Source organism: Bos taurus, chromosome 20 (genome assembly GCF_002263795.3).
Source record: "Bos taurus isolate L1 Dominette 01449 registration number 42190680 breed Hereford chromosome 20, ARS-UCD2.0, whole genome shotgun sequence".
NCBI classification, from domain to species: domain Eukaryota; kingdom Metazoa; phylum Chordata; class Mammalia; order Artiodactyla; family Bovidae; genus Bos; species Bos taurus.
The window spans coordinates 62,867,607-62,892,702 of NC_037347.1; the positions used below are offsets into that span (position 1 = coordinate 62,867,607).

Sequence of the window (25,096 nt, forward strand, 5' to 3'; positions counted from 1 at the left end):
CTTTGTTGGACTTCAAATTTTATTCACTGTCTCCTATTCCTACTCCCTAGGATAAAAACTCACCATCTTACTTCTATTCTCCAAGTGATTACCTCTAAGTTTCGTTACTTTTTTATTAAGGTAAAATTCACATAAATCTTAAGTGTATCTGCGTGAATTTTTACATCACTGTATATCCAAGTAACTGCCACCCAGATAAGATTCTCCACATTTCTAGCTCTCCAGAAGGCTCCTTCAAGCCACTTCCCAGTCAGTATCTCCAGCACAAGGTGACCACTATTCTGATCTCTATCACTGCAGATCAGTTTGGCCTATTTTAAAAAGTCAGGTAAATGCAATCATACAATTCATACTCTTTGTGCCTGGCTTCTTTTTCTCAAAGAAGTGAAGTTCATCCATGTTATCCTATGTCACGACAGCCAGCCCTTTTGTCATCACTACGTAGAATATCCTTATAGGGATAAGTGCACAGAATCCATTCTACTGTTACTTGGTTGGTTCCAGTTTTAAACTACTATCTGCAGAGCTGCAGTGATCACACTATTATATACAAGTCTTTCAGTGGACACAAGGCTGTGTCCTGTGAATATTTCTGTAATCAATATTCCCAGAAATAGAACTGCTGGGTCATAATGTATTGAAAATATTAACCACCGAAAGATAATGCCAAACAGCTTTCCAAGATGGTTATACCATATTTATATTCATTACCACTGATGAATACATGTTTCAGATGATCCACATCCCAATAAAAAGCATTTGGCACTGTTTTTTTCCTTAACTTCAGCCATTCTGCTGATTCTGCAGAGTACCTTTCTTGTACCTTCCCCTGATGACTAATGATACTAAGCATCTTGTCACGTGCTTACTGGCTATTTAATCTTCTTTCCAGAAACACCTGTTCACATCTGCTGTCCACGTTTTAATTGGCTTGTCTGCCTTTCTCTTAGATTTAATAGTTCTTTTATTATATACTCCTTGCAAATATCCTGGATACAAGTCCTTGTTAGATATATGAACTGCAGATACCCCTTCTTACTCTGTAGCTTGCCTTTCTCTCTTAAGCGTATCTAAGCATGAATTAAAAACCTTAACTTTAATTAAGTCAAATTTCTCAATGTTTTCTTCTACAGTTATTCTAACATATTATCTTTTAGAAATTTTTAAAATTTTAATGTTCACAATCAGACTATGATCTATCTAAAATTAACTTGGGTCAGGTGGGAGATGATGGTATGGTTCGTTTTTCTCCATATGCCCCACCAGTTGATGCTATATATTTATTGAAATGACCATCTTTCCTCCCCTGAACAGTGGTGGCACCTCTGCTCTTAATCACCTTTGCTAGTTCAGGACTCTTACTTGGCTAGGCCTATATTTTCTTGTTTTGTCTAAAGCATCTATAATTTCCCCACAAGTAAAACAAACAATCTAAAACGCTCTCATTTCTATCCTCCCCTCACAAGATTCTTTCATGTGAAGATCACCTAGAATTTTAGTTTCAGATCGACACCTAAAAAACTGTAGTGCATGCATGCTCAGTCGTGTCCAACTCTTTGCAACGCCATGGACTGTAGCCACCAGGCTCCTCTGTCCATGGAATTTTCTAGGCAGGAATACTGGAATGGGCAGCCATTTCCTACTCCAATTATTGTAGATTAACAACAATTGTAATTTAGCTGTAAGAAGTACTTGTTTTTCTTTGTAAATTACACCTTTCTCTTTGATTCCTTGCTCTCCTTAGTAAAATATGTCTTCAAACACTATTTCATAAATAATTTGAAGTAGTAAACTTTCCAACTCCTTGCCTCTATTGAAATGTCTATATTTGTCCTTCTATCTGAATAATTTTAGAAGATTTTAGGTTCAAAAATTTTGTCAAATTTTGAAGCTTCAGCTGTCTTCTAACATTCAGCCAGCCTGACTGTCATTACTTTGTAGGATAATCTGAAAGCATAATATCTATACACTACCCTATTCAGCACTGGAAAACTTTAGAATGGGCCTAGCTTTGCCTCTTTCCTTTATCAGACTCAGCTTTCTCTTTTACCTTCTGGAACTAGTTACTAGTCAGATACTGAAACAACAGGATGTGGCCTCCATCTCTCAATTTTTTCCTTCATACTTACAACTTCTTGTCTGAGTCATATCCCAGAGAACTTGCTCAGTCTTCTAGCTTACTAATTCATTCTTCAAGTGAATAGTACCTATTCTGCTATTCTCATAAGATTTTCATAATTCATCAAGCTTATTTAAGAAGATATGAGGATATTAATCACACTTATGTAAAAATCTTGTTTGCATTTAACTCTAAAGAATCCTATCTACATACTCTGGCACATATACTACTGACTCCTCTCCATGTCTTTAAGAACACAAAGAACCTAGAGAGAATCAACTAAGAGTTAGTATACCAATTTCCCAGAAGTACTCCTATATTTGAAAAATACACTTCCCAATTCTCCAGGACCATTGGGGATGTGTTTTTTAGAGGGGGATTACAAAAAAAAAAAAAATCTCAAAAAAACACATCTTTTGCCATTTTTGAAAGCTCTGATAAACTTCAAAGAGTAAAAGTCAATTTCCTTTCAATTATGCTTTGATTTTGGTTTTTTAATTCTCTCACGAACTTTCATTATTAGCCTCTGTATGCTGTGTTTCCCACATTCATTTAAGAAGCTCACTTGTTAAAAAATGGTTTTTCATTCAGGTAAATAACATGTTCTAAATGAGGCTTTCCTAATACACAACATTATAATATCTAATAAATATCACTGAAAAAAATATTTTATAATATTAAACAGTTGTGTAATATTTAAACAACTCCAGCAGTAGGGAAATGAATACTCACATGCTGTAAGAGGAACAACTCCCAACCATGCAAAGGCCACAAGTGTATAATGAAACCAATATCGTATTGCAGTGCCAATACTTGTAACCAGTCCAGCAAATATGTCCTGGATTGGAAGCCGTGAAGGCATATCTGGGGAATAAACTGTAAGGGGGGAAAAGGAAAAAGTTCAAATTCATGAAGATTCAAAAATAGGTTACTTTGTAGGCATATAGAACTATCTAACTTTTGACCTTTGCATTGCACTTAAGTATTTTGTCCCATATGAAAAATAATTCAAATAGTTACAACATAATACTACATTTACCCAGAAGTCATTTATGAGAGCAAATCACATAAATATAAAAGCCAACAAAATAGGCCTCTGAGCAGGAAAAAAGATTCAAGAGATGTACACATCCCCTCACTCAAGAGCCAGGAACTTTATGCAAGGCTAACTCACACACATTTCAGCATTCAAACAATATAACCAACTAGTTTCCAGAGTTATCAAAGATCACCTAAAGCGGTAGGAGCAAAAGATGAAGCTGACAGAGGTCCTCAAAAAAGAACCCTCCCCCAATACTAGCCTCAGCAGCAGCACTCACAGTGCACAAGAATCTGCAGCAGAGCTACTTCCTACAGGAGCAAACAGCCCAGTGGGGTCCATTAGCCACTCCCCGCTCCCATTTTAGCACAATCAACATTCAAAGGGTAAACTGTTATGATTTTAATCATATATACTCTTTACATAAAAACAAAGTAAAATTAACACTAGTTTACAGAATTTACACCCAGCAGTTCAAGATGCTTAAAACAAACACTAAAGCATAAAAAGCTTTGGGGGAGGGGGCAGAAGAGAAAGAAGAGCAATGTACTAGGATCCCAGAGTGAAAATATGCTTCAAATTCTTGATACCTTGCCAGTATGAACATCTACTTATTTATAAAGTATATAATATTAAGTATAAATCAATAGGCAAAAGACTTATAAATTATAATTGGAATTCTAAAGATCTGCAAAATATTTACCATAGGCTTACAAAACATTGAGCTTAAAAAGTCTTGTTTTTAAAAAGTGAATTAAATATTTGTCATTATTATTGTTATTATTACAACCAACACAATTTTAACTCAAAAGATATCCCAAATTTTAACAGGGATGGGACATTTGACAAATTTAAGGCATCATTAATTACTCACTTTTCTGGGTAAATAATGGTATTATAGCTGTTTTGTTTCTTTTTTTTTAAAGAACCCTTGTCTTGGAGGTACATGCTAAAATATGTACATATGAAATCATAAATAGAATTTCTGTAATAAGAATGGAGATGTGGGAACAAGAGCATAGGGAACCACCAGAGAAGCCCACATGCAATTGAGACAGGCCCCCAGTAAACGGCCTGCAAGGGACTGAATCCTAACAAACACCTGAGCGAGATCAGAACAAGACCTCACCCCACAGCTCCCAAGCCAAGCCTTCAAATGACACTGGGGCTCTAGCTGACAAGACTGACTGCAAGCATATGAGAGATGCTGAGCCAGAGACAGCCAACAAAGGTGGGTCCAGATTCTGGATCCACAGAATCTATGAGACAATAAATGCTTGCTGTTAAAGAGCACAGGGGACTACACATAAGGGCTATGGGTTGAAAATGGATGCAACTGAGTGATGGATACACTTAGGTTCATTATACCTTCATATATGTTTGAACTCATCTAAAATACAAAAGGGAAAGAAAGAAATATCTCACAAATTAAATCACACATGTGTGTGTTAAAAGCTAACATGTAATTTTAAAAAATGCTTTCCAAAATGCTATAGCAATACTTTCTATTACTATCAAAAACAAATTAAATCAAACATAGTTGCTTTAAAACTGTTTAAACACCTTTAGGTAGCCAGTTATAATCTAGAAGTGCAGTGAAAACTTCTGAAGAACTTACTTGGTGTGAAAGCAAACCTGTGCTTGCATAATTCACAGTATTCTTTTCGACTGTGTTTCAGCCACTGAACTAAGCTGCAATTACAAACATATTCATAAGTATAATATTTATGACAAGGAAATTTTGAGGTTTCACTGAAAACTAATATTGCTTTACTAAAGTTTTACATATCACAGAGCTTTTACGATTTTAAATTCGAGTATCTTTAATTTTTTTTTATCACTGATGCCCTCGAAGAGTACAGAATTATAACAAATAAAGATTAAAAAACACGAGTTTCTACTACTAAAAAGCAACTGAGATTAAACTGAACAATTAATTAATGTAAACTGTAATCTCCTCAAAAACACTGAATATAAAAAGAATCTCCAAGCATCAGCATCAGTTCTAACACTGGTTTAATAACACTGTTGCCTGGTGGCCAGGCCTATCACTAATTGGCTGGCTGGGCCACCGAGAAGTTAACCTTTCTATGCTTCAGTTTCCTCATGCGAATGACAGTAATACTCCAACCTCGCAGTTCTGTTGTAAGGATTAAATGAGCTAAAATGTACAGAAGCACTGAGTATTCCCTGACACAAAGCATTTCCTCAATGTAAGCTATAACCATCCTAAGCAAAACCACAAAACCGTAATATTCCCCATGAACATATAAGCTCCCCACAGTAGAAACAAACAAATGGGCAAAAGACAATATACCAAAATGACATGGCTTGGTAACAAGCAATAGGGATAATCTCCAAACATAGTAAAAAATTTTTTTAAATATCTAGTTACAGAAAAAGTCATTGAAACAGTTCCCTTTATTATACAGATGACAAAAGTGAAGCTCAGGCAAAAATTTTCCAAAAGGATGACTCACCATTCTTGATGGATAAACTTAATACTGCCAGTACACACACAAGGATGATAAAGAGGTTTCTCAGGTGTTCCTTCTGACCGACACACTCTACATATGTCTATTAATGAAAAAAGAAGAACTGAATTATTTTGGTTATAATTTATGAAAAATAGACCACCAAAGACTAAAATATTGCTTGTCAAAGTAAGACTCTGTCACTACATAAAACATCATTAACATCATGGAGAACTGAAAAGGGTGATCAAGATGATAATCAAATATATCTGAAACTTAAAATCCCTATTATATAGAAAGGTCAATTGTTTCTTTGTATCAGAGTTCTGTAAATAAATAAAAATTGAAAATGACAGAAACAGTGGTTTTCTTTAAAACTGCATGGTGCTTAGTCGGTCAGTCGTGACACCTCTTTGCAACCCAACAGACTATAACTATCCAGGCTCCTCTGTCCATGGAATTCTCCAGGCAAGAAGACTGGAGTGTGTTGCCACGCCCTTCTCCAGGGGACCTTACTGACTCCAGGATCGAACCCAGGTCTCCTGGCATTGCAGGCGGATTCTTTACCGTCTGAGCCACCAGGGAAGCTCTAAAACTGCACACCCTCATAATTAACAGACTATAGATAGAAATAAGCAAAAATCAATCACATTCTTCTCCTAACACTTTAAAGTCCTAAGTCCAGTCCTAAGTTTAAACTTCACAAAAACGTTACCTCAGGACTTATAGAAACAGCAGTGAGTGGCCCTGGGGACAACCCTCCACTAGAGGGAGGCACTGTAACAGACACACACACAATCAGGGTGTGGAGGGGGCACCCCAAGACCACGAAGGCCAGAGAGAAACAGCCAGAGGCCGCCTTAAGCAGAAACTATTGTGGCTCAGCTGGTAAAGAATCCGCCTGCAATGTGGGAGACATGGGTTCGATCCCTGGGTTGGGAAGATCTCCTGGAGAAGGGAAAGGCTACCCACTCCGGTATTTTGGCCTGGAGAATTCCACGGACTGTACAGTCCTGCTAAGTCACTTCAGTCGTGTCGAACTCTGTGCAACCCCATAGACGGGAGCCCACCAGGCTCCCCCGTCCCTGGGATTCTTCAGGCAAGAACACTGGAGTGGGTTGCCATCTCCTTCTCCAATGCATGAAAGTGAAAAGTCAAAGTGAAGTCGCTCAGTCGTGTCCGACCCTCAGCGACCCCATGGACTGCAGCCCACCAGGCTCCTCCGTCCATAGGATTTTCAAGGCAAGAGTACTGGAGTGGGGTGCCATTACCTTCTCCGACTGTACAGTCCAAGGGATCGCAAAGAGTCAGACACAACTGAGTGACTTTCATCTTCATCATGGGAGTGCAGGGATATGGGTCTGCCGCCAGAGGGCAGCAGCTCCTCCTCACACTCCTGCCCCAAGTGGTTCTAACTGCACCGCCGTCAGTCTGCCTGGGGTGGTGGGTGACATGCAGAGGACTGAAAGCGCGCCATCAAGCTCTCTCGTTCATTAATGTGGTCCTTCCGCAGGACCACCTACCAAAACCTGGTAGTGACTTTCATTTAGAACGGCTTCTCAGCGAACCACCAAGGCCAAATACCAACCCCAAGGTGGGAATGTGAAGGGCAATGGGCAGTGTGAACAAGGGGCAGGGACTTGATGTAAACTTCTGATCTACTCTCTTACAGGGAATTCCTCATTAATGAGTTAACAACTGCAACCCAGAGCCTACCTCTAACGGATTTAATAATGAAATCTCCAGCACCCGTCCGACTGGAAGCACACATGCTGAGCAGTGTGGTGCGGTTCTGGCCACTTAAGGGCATCACAGACTTGTGACTGCTCAATCTTGGGCAACTAAACAATATTTGTTGAAGTTAAGGCTATCAAGCGCTTGGGGTAACCTATGGTTAGCACACTAGTCTCCCTGTTATCTACAAACCAGACAAATCACTCCAGGAAGACAGAAAAGCCACTCACCACCACCCAGGAAAAAGCTATCAAAAGTGTCAATCCTGGTTCCCATGGAGTCGAGAGTTATCTGAATTGTATCAAATTAAGCACAGATTGCACCACTGTGCCTTTAAATTTCAGTTCTAGAACCAGACACTGCAGCTACCATCATGGGAAGGACTTTGCTTTCCGGTAAGCTACCCGCACATTACCGGAAATAACGCTGGCAGTCGGCATCGTTTATGGAGAGACAATATGGGATCAGAATCTCTTTGAACCTCCTTTTTACACCTTCATCCTTAATTAATAAAAACATCCATGGCAACAGCTTTCACTCTGGTCCGTTTTGCATCAATCTAAGACTTTGAGCTCTAGCGGTGCAGTAGGAACGTCCCAGCCATTGCGTCTAATCGGCCTCTGCAAAGTTCCAACACAAAACAGAACCACGGTCCCATGCCATGATTTCCAGCGGCAGTGTTCAGGCAGCTCCCACACGTCAGCCCAGGGAAACCGGGCTAGGAGCCAGGAGGTCGAGAAGCAGGGCGTGGGGATAGGGGCGGAGGCTCCCCATCTGTAAACCCAGGCGGCAGATCACACGGTATTTTAACTGCGCCGAACTCAACACCCTACCATTGAAGCTGGAGATTACCTTGGCTGCTTCCCTCATAGCTCAGTCAGTAAACAATCTGCCTGCAATGCATTTCCTTCTCAGGGAAGATCCCCTAGAGAAGGAAATGGCAATCCACTCCAGTATTCTTGCCTGGAGAATTCCAGAGACAGAGGAGCCTGGTACAGTCCATGGAGTCACAAGAGTTGGATACGAGTTAGTAACTAAACCACCACCACCTCGGCTGCAGGTACTAGACTTGCCATGCAATGGATCCACCTTAAAGAATTTTAAGTGGACTCATTCCAATTACCAGACCTTCAGAGACCAGTTCTGTTTTTCATCACTGCCTCTCCACCCTTGGGTTTCGAGTAACAAGTCTGCTACCCCTTGGTTGGGATAGTCCATTACCAGGCTTCCTCTATGGAACCAAATCTGGGTTCCTCATCACCCAATTCCCAGTTGCCCTGGTCGGCACAACTTAACAGGGCCACAGGACATGCCCTCCTGGTGACCTAGAATCATCAGAGCTGAGCTGCAGATGCCCACGGGCGTGGGTGAGTTCTAGAATGGCCACGGTTCTGCAGGTAGAAGCCAAACCTGCACTCAAAGTCCTTCGCTATGTCAGGGTTGGTACCAGCAGAAATGCCTAGACCTCTGTGGATTAACTTTAGAGACCGGCATATGCCACCACAAGATCCCCCACTTACGGGGAGTCTGAGTACAAGTGTGGGCGGGCAGGTACAGTCACAGGGCAAGTAGTTCCACCTCTTGCTGTCTCTCCCCCAGCACTCAAGCGGCCCCGGGGGCAGGAAGTAGGGTGCAGCAGAGACAGTGTGGCAGGCAGGACACAGGGCAGAGGGAAGCAGTGGCAACACCGCTGGCCTCCCGTCGCCCTGGCAGCCAGCAGTTATGCGGCGAAGGACTGCGGTTGGGCCAGGGAGAGCCTCTGTTGGCACACTTGGCCAGCGGAACGCAGGGAGGTAACGTGCGGACCACCACCAAGGATCGGGCAAACGTCTGTCGGTCAGCCTGACTCCTCCTAGATACGCACGCGGAGGCCCCTATGGCTCGCGGGCGCTGCGGGCGGGAATACCACGGAGACTGCGGGGTGCGCCCATCCACCACCAGGGCACCACAGTCCCCCACACTCCACAGGAGGGCCGCAAGGGGCAGGCAGGGCTGGCGTTGAGCACGATTGGGAAGACTGGATCTCCATTAGATCCAGACACTGATTTTCAGAAGATTCCATCCTTCTAAAGGACAAACCAAGGAACACAAAACTAAGCAAACATAACAAATCTAAATCAGCCCCAGAGCTCTGCTCAACAGAGTCTACAGTACAGAACTGGGACTCACTGGGGCCCTGCAAGGTCAAAACTATCTCCGCTCTAACACGGAGAGTCTTCTCTCACTGTCTTGCCTGTGTACAGTGGCAGGTTTCCAAAGACTACAGAACACAACTGTTTGAATGTAGCTGCTTCCCACTAAACCAAACATTTAAAAGATATGCAAATATAAAACAAATCCACTCTTCTCACCAATATTCTGGCTTTAGAATATATGGTTATTTTCATGAAGAAAAATGTATATTAACACATAATGAGTGTGTTAAGTGAATAAAAATTTCTAAATGTTTTTATTCTCTTATATGGCAAATAAAAAGTTCTTCTGAGTCTTTCAGAAGAGTTTATGGGAATCCTGAGACCAAAAAAGTTTGAGGACCACTGCCCTATATAATTTTTTTCCCCACAGTAAAATTGACAGTAAACTATGACTCTCTCAAAATACACACGTACACAATATTATTATTTTATCAGAGACTTCACAAGCTCCACTGATTATATAAAAGGAAAGAAAAGGGAATATTTAGGCTTCTAAATCATCTTGTTTTAGAATCATGTAACTCTTTTACATAATAATAAAAGTGAAAATCAAACAAAGTAGAAAATAAGCCAAAAACAAATGAACCTGTGTATATCAAGCTTAATCACAGATAATAATTATTTTAGAGACTTGATAACATGATCATACATCCCTAGTAGGCTATATCCAAAGACAAAAGGGACTATAGAGATAACCTAAAGAGAATTCAGTAATCATCATGTTAATAGCAATAATACTGACAGGCATTTTTATTTTTTTAATTATTTATTTTTTTGGCTGCACCAAACAGCATGTGGGGTCTTAGTCCCCCAACCAGGGATAGAACCTGTGCCCCCTGCAGAGGAAGTGTGGAGTCTTAACCACTGGGTTGCCAGGGAAGCCCCTTGACAGGCCTTTTAAAACTTGGGAGGATAAAGACAGTAAGCAGTATGATAGCGGTATTATGGTTAGTTTTTTTAATAAGTTATTATCTCTTAGAATACATAAGCATTTACTGATGAAAAGATATCATATTTGGGATTTCCTTTAAAACAATCCAAAAGAAATGTGGGGAAGCAAGAGGGAAAGAGTTAAGATAAAAGAACTGTCAGCCGTGCTTGTATCTGTTGAATCTAGATGCTGGCAATATGATGGCTTACTACATTGATCTATTTGTGAGAATTTTAAATTTATGTAATTAAACGTTTAAACTATATAAATCAAAGGTTAAACATGCAATTTGGAAATATCATGCTGCTGCTAAGTCGCATCAGCCGTGTCCGACTCTGTGCGACCCCGTAGACAGCAGCCCAACAGGCTCCTCTGTCCCTGGGAGTCTCCAGGCAAGAACAACGGAGTGGGTTGCCATTTCCTTCTCCAATGCATGAAAGTGAAAAGTGAAAGTGAAGTCGCTCAGCCATGTCCGACTCTTTGCGACCCCATGGACTGCAGCCTACTAGGCTCCTCCATCCATGGGATTTTCCAGGCAAGAGTACTAGAGTGGGTTGCCATTGCCTTCTCCGTGAAAATACCATAGCTGAACTTCTATTTTACTAAACACTACCAAGTCCAATTTTATCACGAAGTTCTTTAGTAGAGGGACTTACCATGTGGTTTATTTAATATACACACACAAATATAAAAACTTTTGTTAGCAATTTTCCTATTTTAGTGATCATGTTTTTAAAAATGTGTCAGGGGATTTCCCTGGTAGTTCAGTGGTTATGATTTGGAGCTCCTAATGCAGGGGACATGGATTCAATCCCTGGTCAGGAAACTAGAATTTCATATGCCACACAGCAAGGCCAAAAACAAATGTGTTCAAACTTCACTGTCTATATCCTCATCAGGGAAAGAAAGCAGAATAAGATCTAAATAATCTGTCTCAACATTCCTAAAGGTCTATTTCTATGAGACCAACAATCCAATTCTAATTTAAAACCATGTAATCTAAATGACTCTAAAAAGAATTTGATCCAAGAAATAATATCACAAATCTCTTCTGTAGTACTGACACTTTGTCTTTTCCCACATGATAAAGTTGTGACTACATGAGTTTTGTTCAAGCATACTTTCTGTATGAATATTTCCCTAAATGGAAAAGCAAAGATTGTTCCTCTAAATCAACCAGAATGGTGATAAGCCTCAGCTATACAACACTTTATGGCAAACACTGACTGTTCAGTAGGCCCCGAGCCACACACCTGATTAGCTGTGGCTTATCCCCTTTATCAGACAGAATGTGGTCCACTGGAGAAGGGTATGGCAAACCACTTCAGTATTCTTGCCTTGAGAACCCCATGAACAGTAATGAAAAGGCAAAATGATAGGATACTGAAAGAGGAACTCCCCAGGTCAGTAGGGGCCCAATATGCTACTGGAGATCAGTGGAGAAATAACTCCAGGAAGAATGAAGGGATGGAGCCAAAGCAAAAAGAATACCTAGCTGTGGATGTGACTAGTGATAGAAGCAGGGTCTGATGCTGTAAAGAGCAATATTGCATAGGAACCTGGAATGTCAGGTCCATGAATCAAGGCAAATTGGAAGTGGTCAAACAAGAGATGGCAAGAGTGAATGTCGACATTCTAGGAATCAGCGAACTCAAATGGACTGGAATGGGTGAATTTAACTCAGATGACCATTATATCTACTACTGCAGGCAGGAATCCCTCAGAAGAAATGGAATAGCCATCATGGTCAACAGAAGAGTCCGAAATGCAGTACTTGGATGCAATCTCAAAAACAACAGAATGATCTCTGTTCGTTTCCAAGGCAAACCATTCAATATCACAGTAATCCAAGTCTATGCCCCAACCAGTAACGCTGAAGAAGCTGAAGTTGAATGGTTCTATGAAGACCTACAAGACCTTTTAGAACTAACACCCAAAAAAGATGTCCTTTTCATTATAGGGGACTGGAATGCAAAAGTAGGAAGTCAAGAAACACCTGGAGTAACAGGCAAATTTGGCCTTGGAATACGGAATGAAGCAGGGCAAAGACTAATAGAGTTTTGCCAAGAAAATGCACTGGTCATAGCAAACACCCTCTTCCAACAACACAAGAGAAGACTCTATACATGGACATCACCAGATGGTCAACACCGAAATCAGACTGATTATATTCTTTGCAGCCAAAGATGGAGAAGCTCTATACAGTAAACAAAAACAAGACCAGGAGCTGACTGTGGCTGACCATGAACTCCTTATTGCCAAATTCAGACTTAAATTGAAGAAAGTAGGGAAAACCACTAGACCATTCAGGTATGACCTAAATCAAATCCCTTATGATTATACAGTGGAAGTGAGAAATAGATTTAAGGGCCTAGATCTGATAGATAGAGTGCCTCATGAACTATGGAATGAGGTTCGTGACATTGTACAGGAGACAGGGATCAAGACCATCCCCATGAAAAAGAAATGCAAAAAAAGCAAAATGGCTGTCTGGGGAGGCTTTACAAATAGCTGTGAAAAGAAGAGAAGTGAAAAGCAAAGGAGAAAAGGAAAGATATAAACATCTGAATGCAGAGTTCCAAAGAATAGCAAGAAGAGATAAGAAAGCCTTCTTCAGCGATCAATGCAAAGAAATAGAGGAAAACAACAGAATGGGAAAGACTAGAGATCTCTTCAAGAAAATCAGAGATACCAAAGGAACATTTCATGCAAAGATGGGCTTGATAAAGGACAGAAATGGTATGGACTTAACAGAAGCAGAAGATATTAAGAAGAAATGGCAAGAATACACAGAAGAACTGTACAAAAAAGATCTTCATGACCCAGATAATCACGATGGTGTGATCACTGACCTAGAGCCAGACATCCTGGAATGTGAAGTCAAGTGGGCCTTAGAAAGCATCACTACGAACAAAGCTAGTGGAGGTGATGGAATTCCAGTTGAGCTATTCCAAATCCTCAAAGATGATGCTGTGAAAGTGCTGCACTCAATATGCCAGCAAATTTGGAAAACTCAGCAGTGGCCCCAGGACTGGAAAAGGTCAGTTTTCATTCCAATCCCAAAGAAAGGCAATGTCAAAGAATGCTCAAACTACCACACAATTTGCACTCATCTCACATGCTAGTAAAGTAATGCTTAAAATTCTCCAAGCCAGGCTTCAGCAATATGTGAACCGTGAACTTCCTGATGTTCAAGCTGGCTTTAGAAAAGGCAGAGGAACCAGAGACCAAATTGCCAACATCCGCTGGATCATGGAAAAAGCAAGAGAGTTCCAGAAAAACATCTATTTCTGCTTTATTGACTATGCCAAAGCCTTTGACTGTGTGGATCACAATAAACTGTGGAAAATTCTTCAAGAGATGGGAATACCAGACCACCTGACCTGCCTCTTGAGAAATCTGTATGCAGGTCAGGAAGCAACAGTTAGAACTGGACATGGAACAACAGACTGGTTCCAAATAGGAAAAGGAGTACGTCAAGGCTGTATACTGTCACCCTGCTTATTTAACTTATATGCAGAGTACATCATGAGAAACGCTGGACTGGAAGAAACACAAGCTGGAATCAAGATTGCCGGGAGAAATATCAATAACCTCAGATATGCAGATGACACCACCCTTATGGCAGAAAGTGAAGAGGAACTCAAAAGCCTCTTGATGAAGGTGAAAGTGGAGAGTGAAAAAGTTGGCTTAAAGCTCAACATTCAGAAAACCAAGATCATGGCATCCGGTCCCATCACTTCATGGGAAATAGATGGGGAAACAGTGGAAACAGTGTCAGACTTTATTTTTCTGGGCTCCAAAATCACTGCAGATGGTGACTGCAGCCATGAAATTAAAAGACGCTTGGTCCTGGGAAGGAAAGTTATGACCAACCTAGATAGCATATTCAAAAGCAGAGACATGACTTTGCCAACAAAGGTTCGTCTAGTCAAGGCTATGGTTTTTCCTGTGGTCATGTGTGGATGTGAGAGTTGGACTGTGAAGAAGGCTGAGCACCGAAGAATTGATGCTTTTGAACTGTGGTGTTGGAGAAGACTCTCGAGAGTCCCTTGGACTGCAAGGAGATCCAACCAGTCCATTCTGAAGATCAGCCCTGGGATTTCTTTGGAAGGAATGATGCTAAAGCTGAAACTCCAGTACTCTGGCCACCTCATGCGAAGAGTTGACTCATTGGAAAAGACTCTGATGCTGGGAGGGATTGGGGGCAAGAGAAGAAGGGGATTACAGAAGATGAGACGGCTAGATGGCATCACTGACTCGATGGACGTGAGTCTGAGTGAACTCCGGGAATTGGTGATGGACAGGGAGGCCTGGTGTGCTGCGATTCATGGGGTCGCAAAGAGTCGGACACGACTGAGCGACTGATCTGATCTGATCCCCTTTATCAGTACTTCCCTGGTGGCTCAGACGGTAAAGTGTCTGTCTACAATGCAGGAGACCCAGGTTCAATCCCTGGTTTGGGAAGATCCCTGGAGAAGGAAATGGCAATCCACTCCAGTACTATTGCCTAGAAAATCCCATGGACAGAGGAGCCTTGCAGGCTACAGTCCACGGGGTCGCAGAGTCAGATTTGACTGAGCGAACTGGAGGCCAAGAAAAGCTGCCTAAGAGCTAGGCTGCGCTTGGTCTATATCCTCAACTAAGTTTCCTTCGCTAGTCTGTGCACATGGAGTAGAAGGCATGGAAGCTTCTTCCCTGCCAATCCATATTTCAGCAGAAAAACCTGAAACAAAGCAAGGTCATGGCCAAACATTTATTCTGGAAAAATAGATAAGAGCTATTAACAGTTGCTACTTTGCAGGGATCACAGTTGGGGAAAGAAGTTCTTTCCTTAATTTACATGGGTATGCTGCCTATAGTACACCTCTACCTCAGTATCCGTGGATGGATTGCTTCCAGGAGCCCCCACATGCGGCAAAACTCCAGGGCACTCAAGTCCCAAAGTCAGCCCTCCACATCTGCAAGTTCTGTCTGCATCCACGGATTCAAGCAAAGGCGCGTGAAAATTTTGATCTGCAGTTGGTTGAATTTATAGACATGAAACCCACGAACAGGGATGAGGGGCAACACCATATAATTACTGGAAGAAATCTGCATAAAAGGGGACCCAAGTAGTTCAAGCCACTGTTGTTTCAGGATCAACTGCATATATTTGTGTATGTGTCCATATATAATGGACATGAATTCGAGCAAACTCCAGAAGACAGGGAAAGACAGGGAAGCCTGGAGTGCTGGAGTCCATGGGGTCACAGAGAGTTGGACACAACTTAGCAACTGAACAGCAACAACACAAAATGATGTTGAGTGATAAAGAACCCCAGACACAAAAAGTTACTTACTCTTTGTAATTCCAAATGTAAAAAAATACAAAAATGTGAAAAACACGTATCACTAGAAAATCAGGATAAAGTTTCCTCCTAGAGAAAGACAGCAGTAAAGACTAGAAAAGAATGGAAAGTTCTAGATCAAGATAAAATAGTCTTCTCCCTATTCCTCCTGCCAAGGACAGCTAAAAACACAGGATATTATATACGAAACACACATAAGAAGACTAAAGAGTGAAGCAAAGGCAGACCAGCAAAAGGAGCTGGGGCCCCAAGGAACAACAGACACAGCAGTGAGTAGTGAGTTCTCTGGGTTTGTGTTTTGCCTTAAGTAGCCTGGAGTAGTCAGTTCTTCGCATCAGGAAGCCAAAGTATTAGAGTTTCAGCTTCAGCATCAGTCCTTCCAATGAATATTCAGGACTGATTTCCTTTAGGATGGACTGGTTGGATCTCATTAGAAAAGACCCTGATGCTGAGAAAGATTGAGGGCGGGAAAAGAAGGGGACGACAGAGGATGAGATGGTTGAATGGCATCACTGACTTGATGGACATGAGCTTGAATTAAGTTCTGGGAGTTGGTGATGGACAGGGAGACCAGACCTGGTGTCCTGCAGTCCATGGATCACAAAGAGTCAGACACAACTGAGTGACTGAAATGAACTGAGCCTGAACTAGAGATTAAGGTGGACAAGCTGGCAACCTAGAAACAATAACGAGAGCAGACCAAAAAAAGTCCCCACGAAAACCTGCTCCCTCTAGCCAAAGGACCAGTAAAGGGGCAACTCAGTAAGCCAGAAAACTTTATAGACAATAACTGCTGCTGTAATCCAGCCAAACAGTACAAGAAAAATTTCAACCCTACCACTGCCTCTGACACCAAGGACAAGTGGGGAGCAGACGGAGATCAGCTAACTCCAGTTCTAAACTAACCCAACGATATCAAGCAAGTTTATGAAGAAATGAGGATTAAAACAGAGCCCCAAATTCCAAAGGAGAACTTTTCAACTTTATCATGCATACCTCAGTTATATGATCAAGTTTTCTAGAATGTTTTATTTTTTCATCAGATCAAATCAGTCGCTCAGACGTGTCTGACTCTTTGTGATCCCATGAATCGCAGCACACCAGGCCTCCCTGTCCATCACCAACTCCCGAAGTCCACCCAGACTCACGTCCATCGAGTCAGTGATGCCATCCAGCCATCTCATCCTCTGTCGTCCCGTTCTCCTCCTGCCCCCAATCCCTCCCAGCATCAGAGTCTTTTCCAATGAGTCAACTCTTCGCATGAGGTGGCCAGAGTACTGGAGTTTCAGCTTTAGCATCATTCCCTCCAAAGAAATCCCAGGGCTGATCTCCTTCAGAATGGACTGGTTGGATCGCCTTGCAGTCCAAGGGACTCTCAAGAGTCTTCTCCAACACCACAGTTCAAAAGCATCAATTCTTCGGCGCTCAGCCTTCTTCACAGTCCAACTCTCACATCCACACATGACCACAGGAAAAACCATAGCCTTGACTAGACGAACCTTTGTTGGCAAAGTCATGTCTCTGCTTTTGAATATGCTATCTAGGTTGGTCATAACTTTCCTTCCCAGGACCAAGCGTCTTTTAATTTCATGGCTGCAGTCACCATCTGCAGTGATTTTGGAGCCCAGAAAAATAAAGTCTGACACTGTTTCCACTGTTTCCCCATCTATTTCCCATGAAGTGATGGGACCGGATGCCATGATCTTGGTTTTCTGAATGTTGAGCTTTAAGCCAACTTTTTCACTCTCCACTTTCACCTTCATCAAGAGGCTTTTGAGTTCCTCTTCACTTTCTGCCATAAGGGTGGTGTCATCTGCATATCTGAGGTTACTGATATTTCTCCCGGCAATCTTGATTCCAGCTTGTGTTTCTTCCAGTCCAGCGTTTCTCATGATGTACTCTGCATATAAGTTATATAAACAGGGTGACAGTATACAATCTTGACTAACTCCTTTTCCTATTTGGAACCAGTCTGTTGTTCCATGTCCAGTTCTAACTGTTGCTTCCTGACCTGCATACAGATTTCTCAAGAGGCAGGTCAGGTGGTCTGGTATTCCCATCTCTTGAAGAATTTTCCACAGTTTATTGTGATCCACACAGTCAAAGGCTTTGGCATAGTCAATAAAGCAGAAATAGATGTTTTTCTGGAACTCTCTTACTTTTTCCATGATCCAGCGGATGTTGGCAATTTGGTCTCTGGTTCCTCTGCCTTTTCTAAAGCCAGCTTGAACATCAGGAAGTTCACGGTTCACATATTGCTGAAGCCTGGCTTGGAGAATTTTAAGCATTACTTTACTAGCATGTGAGATGAGTGCAATTGTGTGGTAGTTTGAACATTCTTTGGCATTGCCTTTCTTTGGGATTGGAATGAAAACTGACCTTTTCCAGTCCTGTGGCCAAATTTTATTAACATTAAAATTTTCATAATTTAATGTTAATATCCTACATATCTCTGCTTTCTCCCCTCCAACTTTATTTTCTTGCATTTGAATGGTAGATTGCTCCGTCTAATAAAAACACACTGCATTACTAAATATAAGGACAAAAATAACTTGTACAATAGCTAATTAAGTAGTTTTATTACTAGTAAAGCTAGATTATTTCCACATTCTGCCATGTTCTTTTTCTCTGTCAATTATTCAAGTCCTTCGTCCAGCTTACTAATTGGTGTCTTAAGGATAGAAAATAATCCAAAAAGTTTCAGCAAAAGATTTGAACAGCTGCTTCTTATGCTAACCTAGAGAAGTTAGCATCATGAAAGCAATGCAAACATCATTAAGGAAATTCAAATTAAAATCACATTAAGTTGTTGGTAACTGTACAACAATGTGCCTATATTTAATGTCACTGAATTACACACTTAAAAATGGTTAGGATGGTAACTCTTGTTATGTATGTTTTTCCACATTTAAAAAATGTTTAAACCACAGTAAAGTACCACGGACTTCCCTGGTGGTTCAGCAGTAAAGAACCCGTCTGCCAATGCAGGACACACAGGTTTGATCCCTGGTCTGGAAGATCCCCTGGAGAAGGAATTGGCAACCGACTCCAGTATTCTTGCTTAGGAAATCCCATGGACAGAGGAGCCTGGCGGGGGCTATAGTCCAAGGGGTTGCAAAAGAGTCAGACATGACTAAGTGACTAAACAACAAGATACCACTATATACCTGTTAAAATGACAAAACCAAAAACATATATACTCTTATCATACACTCAGTAATCCTATTCCTAGGTATTTGACCTAGTAAAGTGAGAACTTATGTTCACACAGAAATCTATGTAAATTTCATGTGTAATTCTGCCAAACTTGAAACAAGCAACCCCAAAATTCCACAACTGGGGCATGGATAAACTGTAGCACATTCCTACAATAGAATACCACTCAGCAATTTAAAAAAAAGATAAGACTACTGATATATGCAACAATGTGAATAAATCTCAAATGCATTAAGTGGACAGAAATCAGACTCAAACAGCTACATACTGTTTAATTCCATTTATAACTTTCTGGAAAAGGCAAAACTATTGGGGTGGTGCACAAGTAATTGCGGTTTTTGCATTGTTGAAATTTGCTGTTTGATGCTGGAACACATTCTTAAATGTGGTTACATTATACATCATTCTAATGCACATTTCTTGGGTTTTTTTTTTTTTTGCTAATGACATTACTTGCTGTTTATTTTATATTTATTTTAGACTATAGAGATGATGTTAGACAAAAAGCAAATTCGAGCTATCTTCTTATTTGAGTACAAAATGGGTCATAAGGCAGAGGAGAGAACTCACAACATCAACAACGCATTTGGCTCAGGAACTGCTAATGAATGTACAGTGCAGTGGTGGTTCAAGAAGTTTTGCGAAAGAGATGACAGCCTTAAAGATGAGGAGTTTAGCGGCCAGCCACCGGAGGGTGACAACAACCGAGAGTCATCATTGAAAACGATCCTCTTACAACTACACAAGAAATTGCCCAAGAAATCAACGTCAACATTCTACACTCGTTTGGCATTTGAAGCAAACTGGAAAGGTGAAAAACGTTGCTGCCTCATAAGCTGAGCGAAAATCAAAAAATAATTATCATTTTGAAGAGTCATCTTCTCTTATCCTACACAACAACAAGGAATCATTCCTCGATCAGATTGTGATATGTGATGAAAGGTGGATTTTATATGACAACTGGCGATGACCAGCTCAGCGGCTGGTCCAAGAAGCTCCAAAGCACTTCCCAAAGCCAAACTTGCACCAAAAAAGAGTCATAGTCGCTGTTTGGTGGTCTGCTGCCCATATGATACCCTACAGCTTTCTGAATCTCGGCATAACCCTTACATCTGAGACATATGCTCAGCAAAGCAATGAGAAGCACCAAAAACGGCAAGGCCTGAAACCAATATTAGTCAACAGAAAGGGCCCAATTCTTTTCCATGACAATGCCCAACCGCATGTTGCACAACCAACACTTCAAAAGTTGAAGGAATTGAGCTATAAAATTTTGCCTCATCCACCATGTTTACCTGACCTCTGGCCAACCAACTACCACTTCTTCAAGCACCTCAACAACTTTTTGTAGGAAAAATGCTTCCACAACCAGCAGGAGAAAGAAAATGCTTTCCAAGAGTTTGTTGAATCACGAAGCATGGACTTTTATGCTACAAGAATAAACAAGCACCTCCCACTGGCAAAAAACATGTTGATTATAATGGTTCCTATTTTGATTAATAAAGATATGTTTGAGCCTAATTATAATGATTTGAAATTCAAGGTCTGAAACCACAATTACATTTGCACCAACCTAATATATAGACAGAAACAGATGAGTGGTTCCAGGGTCTGGAGGTAGAGTTGACCATAAAAAAGCATGGAGATATTTTGAGTAGTGAAAGAAGTATTCTATATCTTCTTGATTGTGGTGGCTACATGACTGCATGCATTTGTCAAAAACTCACAGACATTAAATAAGGTAAATTTTACTTTAATTATACTTGGGGGGGAAAAAAGATCAAAAGATTTTCTACGGTAGTGACTAAACAGATGTAGGAGTCAAGAACAGGTAATGAGAAACGAGAAACAGGAAACGAGAAAAGGTAATGACATGGAAAAAAATTGGTTCTCTCTCTAAAATGTGGTCTAATGAAGTTGTAGAGTGAAACGTATGGCAGTGAGCACATTTACTCCATCCAACCATGTTGCAAGGGACTGTGGGAATCATCAGTGCTGGTCATCAAATGTTTCCGGCATTCTACTTCCTGGGTCTGTGGTGGGACTGCACTTCCCTGTCACCTCTGAAACCCTACATGGACATGTGACCTGCTATGGGCAATGCAATATGAGGTCTAGTGATGGGCATCACTTCTAGACAGAAGGCTTTGGGCACCGATGAACACACTCCATCACACTCCATGCTCCTGCCTCATGGACTGTGGAATCAAAAACACGGTCTCCCATCTAGATCTCCAGGTGATCCAACTTAGGACCATTTTGAGATGTGATGTCAGTGAGAAACGTCAACCTTTTGTTGGTTTAAGCTGCTCAGGTTTGGGGGTAGTTTGTGACTAAGACATAAATTAACCTTTCCTTTTTTATAAAGGATCTTAGCAGATTCACAAAACTAAAACAAGCATAACTACCACCAACAGAGAAATTCAAAGAAAACTCTTTCCACCATCTTTCCATGCTCTCAAGAGCATTAACAATGCTGAAAAGAAAGACCAAAACTAGGTCCTTATCAGGCTATGCTCCCAAGTCATCATCTGGTTTCTGACTGTGATGATGAAGCATGCTTACACTGGTGAATTTCCAATCACTGATGATCACAGGGCTGGGAAAATTACAGTGAATCTCACAGGCAAGTTAACAAGTGTGGAGTGACCAGCCCTAGATTTGGAAGTGCAATCTGAAAACCTAGAAAATGGCAAAATAACCTACTTCCATTCTGTTAGCTTGGTTTCATTGTCCTGACCACCTCAAGTGGCATGAGGACCATGAAGAAACAAGACAAAAACACACAGGAGAGAAATCCTGGAATTTCTTTCCTAAAGGAGTTTAACACGTGCAAATAAAATGCCTCAAAGGGGAAAGGGGGGGCGGGGAGGGAGTCAATGAATAATCTATTTTGTTTAGTAGGATCAATTCCACCACCTGAAACTTCAACAGAATAACAAGGCCAACGGTACAAAAGGAGAGCTAAGTGTACAAAAGATGCAGCCTGAGGCCCTTCACTAAAAATGAAAAGTGGTGGAGTAAGGCTCCATCAAATTTACATGCAGTAAAATTACAAATCTTGTTCAGGCCAAAGTAAAATCAATGCACTTTGCTGGTTATGAACACAAACCTACTTAGAAATCAAAGCTCTGCAAACCTACCTAGGAAAAAAAAAGCTCTTAGTGGTTTTCAAGGGCAAACTTCTGTTAAATCCTGTAGCAACTTTTGTTGCTTAGTTTGTTTGCTTATTTGAATATTTAGTATCTTCACAAAATGAAATCAACCCTGAATATTCATTAGGAGGACTGATGCTGAAGCTCCAATACTTTGCCCACCTGATGCGAAGAGTCGACTCACTGGAAAAGACCCTGATGCTAGCAAAGATTTATGGCAGGAGGAGAAGGGGACAACAGAGGACAAGATGGTTGGATGGCATAATCAACTCAATGGACATGAGTTTGAGCAAACTCTGGGAGACGGTGAAGGACAGGGAAGACTGGTGTGCTGCAGTCCATGAGGTCGCAAAGAGTCAGACACAACTGAGCGACTGAACAAGTATCTTCACAAAGCATACCTTTTGAAAGTTTCTAGCCCAGTACCTAGCTCAATTAAGGTACTCTGAATGAAACCTTCAAATCCTGAGTGACTGAGCAAGGAGACAGCCTAGGAGATGAAAGGGAGAGGGAAAGCCCAATAGTGTGAGGTTACCAAGTCAGCACCCATTTAGGGCTAGCCCATCCCTTGTCTTTTTTAGCCAACAATCCAGTTCACCACATACATTCTAAGCATCTATTCTAAGGAAAAATACAGACCAACTCATAGCTTTGGGTACATCCTAACTCTTAAACCACTGTACCCCGAAAGCTCTTTAAGACTTCAAAAAGTTTCCACTTTCCTTCTGGTGATAAATGAGTGATAATTTTAATAAGCAATGGTTTAATATACTTTATTTTTTAGAACAGATTACATTTACAGAAAATGTGGGAAGACAGTACAATGTTTTCACATACCCAGTACCCCTATTACTAACATCCTTAGTACCCCTATTACTAACACCCTACATTAGGATGTTACACTTCTATTACATTAAGGTGTTACTTTTATGACACTTAGTGAACCCATACTGACACACTATCATCAACTAAAGTCAACAATCTATTCAGATTTCCTTGATCTTTACCTAAAGTGATTTTTCTGTTCCAGAATCCACATTACATTTAGTTGTCATGTCTCCTTAGGCTCCTCTTAGCTCTGGCAGTTTCTCAGACTTTGCTTGTCTTTGACAACTTTTATCATTTCAAGGAGTAGTACAAGATGCCCTTCTATCAGAATTTGTTTACGGTTTTTGCTCATGATTAGAGTGGAGCTATATTTTGGGAAGGAAAATCTCACAGGCAGAGTGCCATTTCATCACATAATATAGAGGATACATATTAACAACATGATTTGTATGACTGCTAAAGTTGACGCTGATTCACTTGGTTGCAGTAACAAGGGATTTTCAGTATCTGATTATCGACAAAAATCTTATAATTAGCAGCTATGATTACAGTAAACAATTATTGAAAAGTATTACTCAGGACTTCCCTAGCAGTCAAGTGATTAAGATTCCACGCTTCCAATATGCAGGGGGTGTGGGTTCCATCCCTGGTTGGGGAAATCCTACATGTCTCTTGGCAGGGCCACAATACTCAAAATATTACAGCCAAGATCAGGAGTGTGGCTACATAAACTGTGGTACATTCAGTACTTGGAATGTCTATAGTCCCTTAAAAACAGCAAATTTAACAACTATTTGACAATATAGAAAAAATGCATAATATTAAATAAGCAAAGCAGAGATTTAAAAAATGAATACACACTGTTCTTCCAACTAGGTAAGAAACCTAAACAGCCTAAAAGAGAAAAGACACACAAATGACAGCCACTAAAGTGGGTTAGATGAGAATATGGGTGATTTTCTTCTCCTTCCCTAGTTTCTACTGTTTCATTGCTACTTTTACAACTATAAGAAAAAAAGTTGAACTAAAATTTTGTGGAAAACACTTCCTTTTTGACTGCGGAAGTATATATACATATACATACTTTTTAAATGTGGATTTGGTAATTAGGCCTTGAAAATTTTAAATTCCAATTTAAACTGGATTCAAAATTCCAATCCATATATCCCAAAGCTTAGTTATTTCTTATCCTTTCAGATTACAGGTCATTACAAAATTAACATTCACCTGCACTACTGCTCCTAGAAGCCCCAAAACTAGTTTCCAGCCTGAAAACTACTACTAGACTTGAGTTACCTTCTGTCGGTGAGACGCTCTTCTGTGGGACCAGAGACGGAGGGAAGGGGCACCGCCATTTTCTACTTCTGGCTTTGCCCAGCAGTGGGCAAATTCAAGTTCAGCAGTAGAGGCAGTAACTCCCAAGTGTCAGCAGGAGTGTGCCAAGTATCAGTCTGATTCCTCTCAGCTCCAAACGTACCCTTCAGTACTACTTGTTCAGTAATAAGAGATGGACTCTTTTAAAAAAACAGTTCTCAGAAAAGGATTTGTCAGTAGAGGGTGCTGGAGGGACAACACAGGAGGCCTGGAGCATGCCTGCTCCTGCTGCACTCTCAGTGGGTTTGCCAGCTTCTCACAGCCCCACTGATAAGACCTCAACACACTTCAGGCCTTGCACCCACAGCGGTACCCTAACTCTCTGTGCATGTCTAGCCATCCACCAACCTTGGGTTTCCTGCATACGCCCTGGGGCAGGGGGGGGCGAGGTGGGGTGGGGGGAGGTGGTGTTACCTGCTCACCCAGAAACTGTGGGCTAGCTCTGGCTTGGACAACTCCGTACTTCTCCAATGCAGTCTGAACCACAGCTGTGAGGAAGAGTCCCACCCCTCCCAAGTCTTCCTACCTGCACTTTGCCTCAGGCCCAGCCACACCCTTTACAGCAGTCCTGGCATCTTTATAATTATTCTCTTACCACAGCTTAATAATTCTTTCAACTTCCTCTAATTAAGTTACTGTGTTTTCAGTCTCCTCACTGAATACAAAATAAAAAGAAAAAA

At 41.1% G+C, this 25,096-nt stretch overlaps 1 protein-coding gene and 1 non-coding gene across 5 annotated transcripts in view; one reads left to right on the forward strand and one right to left on the reverse strand.

Annotated features, from left to right (window-relative positions):
• The window catches only part of MARCHF6 (membrane associated ring-CH-type finger 6), an 80,304-nt gene that overhangs the window by 48,202 nt on the left and 7,006 nt on the right, over nt 1–25,096 (reverse strand). For all 4 annotated transcript variants that reach the window (NM_001205812.3, XM_059878770.1, XM_024981358.2 and 1 more), the window contains exons 2-4: nt 5,639–5,735; nt 4,777–4,850; nt 2,852–2,995 (exon numbers count right to left, since the gene is read on the reverse strand). In NM_001205812.3, coding sequence (NP_001192741.1) covers nt 2,852–2,995; nt 4,777–4,850; nt 5,639–5,735 — 315 coding nt within the window. The remainder of the gene's footprint in view (nt 1–2,851; nt 2,996–4,776; nt 4,851–5,638; nt 5,736–25,096) is intronic.
• Nucleotides 14,888–14,959, forward strand: TRNAC-ACA (transfer RNA cysteine (anticodon ACA)). Its single transcript has one exon. It is a non-coding gene; the product is annotated as a tRNA-Cys (tRNA).